This window comes from Acyrthosiphon pisum, chromosome A3 (genome assembly GCF_005508785.2).
Source record: "Acyrthosiphon pisum isolate AL4f chromosome A3, pea_aphid_22Mar2018_4r6ur, whole genome shotgun sequence".
In the NCBI taxonomy this organism is placed as follows: Eukaryota; Metazoa; Arthropoda; class Insecta; order Hemiptera; family Aphididae; genus Acyrthosiphon; species Acyrthosiphon pisum.
The window spans coordinates 32,931,819-32,937,466 of NC_042496.1; the positions used below are offsets into that span (position 1 = coordinate 32,931,819).

The 5,648-nt window shown below is 33.4% G+C and overlaps 1 protein-coding gene across 1 annotated transcript in view; it reads right to left on the reverse strand.

Moving 5' to 3' along the window:
- LOC100168554 (lateral signaling target protein 2 homolog) overlaps positions 1-2,973 on the reverse strand; it is a 10,709-nt gene extending 7,736 nt beyond the window's left edge. Inside the window, exons 1-2 of the mRNA XM_001945285.5 lie at positions 2,682-2,973; positions 242-831 (exon numbers count right to left, since the gene is read on the reverse strand). Coding sequence (XP_001945320.1) covers positions 242-831; positions 2,682-2,736 — 645 coding nt within the window. The 5' untranslated portion in view covers positions 2,737-2,973. The remainder of the gene's footprint in view (positions 1-241; positions 832-2,681) is intronic.
- Between the last annotated feature and the right edge of the window lie 2,675 nt (positions 2,974-5,648).

Consider the following 5,648-nt stretch of genomic DNA (forward strand, 5'->3'; position numbering starts at 1 on the left):
TATAGTTTTTTTTTGGCAGTATGGCATTTGTACGTATGGTATAGGTAACAACAAAACATCAATACCTATAAAACTAAAAATTTTACATAATCGTTTTTTTCCCCTAGAACAGAATAAGCTAAATTCAAGACTCAACGCGGAACAATCTATATATTGTTGATTTTTAGATTTGGAAATCATTGAAAGGATAGGTAGAGCCCGCGTATAAAGATATAATATTATAGTATAAGCACGTGCGTACCTGTGGCGTAAGCTGCTGTCGGTCGAGTTGTGACACGGCGACTGTGGCGTACGGATCGTCATAGGCGACGGCCACAGCGGCGGCCGTTACTGCGGAATTCATGTCACATACATCGGCCGCGTTGTTGTTGTCGTACGCCGCCGGCTTTTCGTCGTAGCCCTGCAAGTGGTCGAGCTGGTGGTAACCGCCGCTGCCGCCGTCGTAGTAACCGACGTTACCGTACTGCAGCAGCGGTTGCTGCTGTTGCTGTTGGTGTTGCTGCAGATGATGACCGTAAAGGCCACTGTAGTCGCAATTGGCCACGGCAGCCGCGGCTGCGGCGGCGGCCTGCAGCGCGGCCACTGAAGATGATCCGTAATTATTGTACGTGATGTCCTCGTACGACGTGGATTCGTCGTCCACGAACGACGACGAAGACGACGCCGTGCTACCGACGACGCACGTCACCATCTGCTGCTGTTCTGCGCCAGGCATCCAGTAGGACGGAGCCGACGGCGACAGGTCCTGGACGACGTAACGCCCGTCGCCGGGCACGGCTGACGACAGTGGCGTGGCCGCTACACCGAGGGCCGTCATACATTCTTGCTTCACTGTAACACGAAAATATCGTTTTGTTTGTCATTGTTATGTAGATACTACTATATAATATGTATTACTGTTCAATCAATTTATTTTATAAATATAACACTTTTATGAATATAAATTCATCTATTTATGTGGTATATTTTAGAGAAGTTTATGAACCAGTGAACCACTACTTATATGAACTATTATGAAGCTATATTTTATGGAAGGTAACTCGTTTAAACTTATAAACTTCCTGATTATTGGAACTGATACTATAGTGCATAATATATAATAACTAGTTTGATTATAATATAAGGTGGGAGGCATGTTTTAGGAGTCGACAGCTATATAATATGCACTGGTCATATTTGTCATAGACTGCTATAATATAAAAATCAGAGATTCGCATCAACCCAAATCTGTAACATATTTAAAATCCCTTGAACAACTGAATTTCGTTTATCCCGAAACCTGGTAAAATTATTTACTTTGGGTACAAATTTCATGTGAATATCAATTAGTGTCAATTTTGTAATACGTTGTTTAAAATTAATTATTATCAAAAGGAATAATTTTATTAAATAGCTGGTACTTTATTAATTATTAAATGTAATAACTATAATAAGTAATAATATAGGCATAGGCACATAAAATGATCAATTTTTTTTTTTTTTTTGGGGGGGGGGCTAGGTTATTTTGATGACATCCGAGAAATTTCTATCTTGTAATATGGTTATAATATTAATATCTATATTTACGTCATGCGTAGGTCTGATCTGATCACTCTTAATTTTTTTTAGGTTTTTTTGTGCTACAAAATACCCGTCTTATTAACCCATATTTTTTATTTATTTCAGCGTAATTTTATTATAATACAATAATAACAATAATAATATTATAAGAGCTGATGTATACCAAATGAGCTAAGATCGTATCTGGTATATAAACCTGTATATTAAAAACATTTATAGACGCCCAAGCGTTTTTTAAAAAAAATTATCCGAAACCTGAGCAAATGGTTCCGATGAAATGCCCTAATAATAATCGTACATGTATTTATTGGATTCACATATAAACTGTAAGTTTTTAAATGTACATTTATTTTATTATAGTATTTGTCATTAAATTGTTTGAATCACTTAAATTTTCCAAATAAGAATTATTTTAGTTACGTTTTTCGTTTGTAGGTAAGTAGTCTAAAGGTACTAGGTCCAGTTACATTTAAATAACTTAAAAAATCTATATGGTTATTAGTATTATAATTTATAGGTACCTATACATATACATTTTTTCTTCATCTAATATGTCAGTTAAAATAATGTTTTTATTTTTATATTAGAGTAGGTACACTTGCGATTTAACTTACGATGATACATAAACACATATTAGATTCCCAGATAATGTTCTCACATATTTAAGTTTGACAATAATAATATATGTCAATATATTCTATTTACTATAATATAAAAATAGTTTCAAAACCGTATATCTGCTTATAGTGTCCTAGTATTGATTGTGTGAATTTATGCTAAACGTAAATGTACAATATATTATGTTATATAGGTACCTATAGTTTACGTCCGACGGAACAAACATTTTTCCAATATTATATTTCTATAGTATATAGGTATTTGTTTTAGATTTTGATAACAATATGCTAAAATTTGAAATTTGTTAGACTGAAAGTTATTAAACAAAAAAGTAAAAATATATTCAAGAATGAATTACAACTACCTATATTACATACACCTACTTTTAAAGAACTTTAAAAAATGTAGGTATACATACACACTTGTTGTTTTTGTTAAATAGCACGCATATCTATATGATCACGCACGTGTCGTGATCAATAAAAAAAAAATGTATTGCTTACCTGAATAATTCGGTTGATAATGTCGAGAAGAATAGTTGATTATATCACTCGCCATGGCGCGCGTACGCAAAGATTGAACACTGTTTTTTACACAGAGACACGGGTTGTAAGACACGCGGGAAACTATATTCGACCACCTGACAATGACGATGACGATGACACCGAAGTCCCGAAAAACGTAAAAAAAAAATTGAGTTTGTGCAACTACTCCGGGGTTTTGGGGTGCGATCGTGATGTACAACACTCGTCGGTCCCGAATGTTTCTGCAACTGCAACGAATAATGCCACTGATCCCTGGCCAAACGCGGGACACTTGTTTCAGCTCGTACAAGTCCCGCCCATCCGTTTCCAAGGGGCGTTCGTCGATATCTTTATTATATATATATATGTATACATAATGCCTCACTCGTATTAACGGGCGTTTATATACGTATATTATAGTATACGCGAGTCGACTCTATATTGTAATCGACCTATACGCGTCGTGTCAAAATAATGAAAAATATTAGACAGGGATGAGTAATTAGTAATTTTATGACTGCCTTTAATGCATGTAGAGAGACGTATAGATATTATGTAGAATATATTATAATGTATGAGTACTATAATAGGTAGCTGCGTTATATACTGCTGCAACTGCAGTGCACTGAATATTCTTATGTAAGTTTTTTTTTGCTTCTTTTCGAGTCAAAGCTATAATATACACGCGTGTATATTATATTATATACAATTTTTGGGTGCTATATGATATGCTCGAATATATATATAACATACAGAGTGATTCACTCAGCATGTTCATTCCTATTTTTCCTATAATTATAAATGCAATACTTAATTCAAATTCTGATATTTAGAATTTTTAGTGTATATACTTAAAGACCGCATATTGTATTCAACTATTAAAATAAAATATATGGAGTGTTCTGTGTGATACAAATTAATAAGTTATCACAAGACACGGGGATTATGTCCTATGGACTATTATTATTTGAAAATTATATTAATATATTAATATTAATCTATTATTAAGTATTAACATTCTATTATTTGTAGACAATTTCTCAAAATAATTAGTATTGGACGTCGATATTACTTATAATATATATTATGCAAAACTATTATACATAGGATTAATATCCTTAAAACCTACATAAAGTTAAATTTCGAATTAAAAAAAAAAACATATCTACTTGAAAATACACAAATAAAAATTTAGTTGCTTCCTAATAGAAAAAAAAATCTCCAAAAGGAAACGACTTCTTAAATAGTATAAAAATGTAAGTATTTGTAAATAATTAGGTCTTTACTTTTTACTTTTTAGGTATAAGTATACCTACTTAAAAATTCCTTGAATATTAGAATTAGAATAAATGCATTATTAAACGATGAAAGGGGCTGCTAAGCAAGATTATAGAATCACACTGTACATATTATATACAATACCTAATACAGTATATACTTATATTATATACAGTATTATAATAATATGTGATATACGATTATATACCTATATAATATAGGACAATGCCTATTATGTATATAAATACAACTTAACTGATCAGCCGGAAACCTGCACTTGATTGACGCAGTCTCTATAATATTATTATTCTACTCAACAATGAACAAATACACGTCGTATATAACTACCCACATAATACACATTTTTATAATATTTACGTGGTGTAATATAAATTAGTTGGCTGCTGTAGAACATTAATCACTGATATATAAGTCTATAATAAAATAAACTAATAGCTGATATTATACTTAAGTATAAATAGTGTAGGTAGGTACTCAGAGGCGGACTTACCATTTTTCCGCCTCTAGGCATTACAACACTAGCGCCCCGTACATTGGCTGCTCCCACGGGGGGGGGGGGGGGGGAGAGTAATGTTCCATGAACTAAAACAAAACTATAAAAATTGTATTTAGGTATTTTTATATTTATACGTACCAACTAAACAAATAAATATTAATACAATTTTGCATAGGTACATTTATTAGGTATAGGACTAGGTACAATAATTAAATAATTTTGCGCCTTGATTTATCTGATCACTCTAGTCTCTATAATCGTAATCGATTAGCAAATTTCTGAGCAGTATGCATTATATAGGAGACGGGCGACAGTGCCAGCGTCGCACGTCGTCGCAATATAATAGTACCTATTATGTAGGTACTGTACATGTAAGTAAGTTCTTATAGGAGAGCTGCAATATTCCATATTGATGGGTATACTCATCTCTATATTATATAAAAATGGATCCTAATCCGTTGTCATGGTATCACGCGTAAACGGCTGGACCGACTTTTTTCCCGGACAACGGTAATTCAGCTAGTACAAGTAAATAAAAGTGTACTTACTGATTTTCATCTTCTGAAAAATGTAACCTGATACGCAGTAAATTCATTAAAACCAATAAAAATGTATCGAGAAATTTTTTTTGGGTGTTTTATAGTTTCCTCGTGAAAAATACAATAACATATCATCCCCTTATAATGTTTAAAAAATTATTGTTTTTACTCGATGGACTAATTTAGTGTTGAAAACTGTTTTATTGTTTCCTGAATGTATTTTGGATTTACTGCTTTGTGGATTATGATGGCATCTCACAGCCAGCTCCGCAAAGGTATATTATAACATGAAAACTGAACCCTACGCTCCGCGTGGATGTTCAAAACGGTTCTCCTCGCAACGGCGCGGCGGTAGTTCGACAGCCGCGGATAGCCTCCAACCGCCAACGGCCAAGTCTAGCGCTTCGATCGACGGCTACATCAAGGCAGGGGCGTCATTTGGGGGGGGGCAGGGTGTACATTTGCACCAACTTTTTTTTAAAATACCTTCTTTGGCCTGCCAACAATAAATAAAAGCGCCGATATACTTAAGTGTTTTATATTATATAATATATTTTATATTTTTTCAGTATTAAAAAAAAAATGTATTGTACTAATGTTTAATTTCCAAGA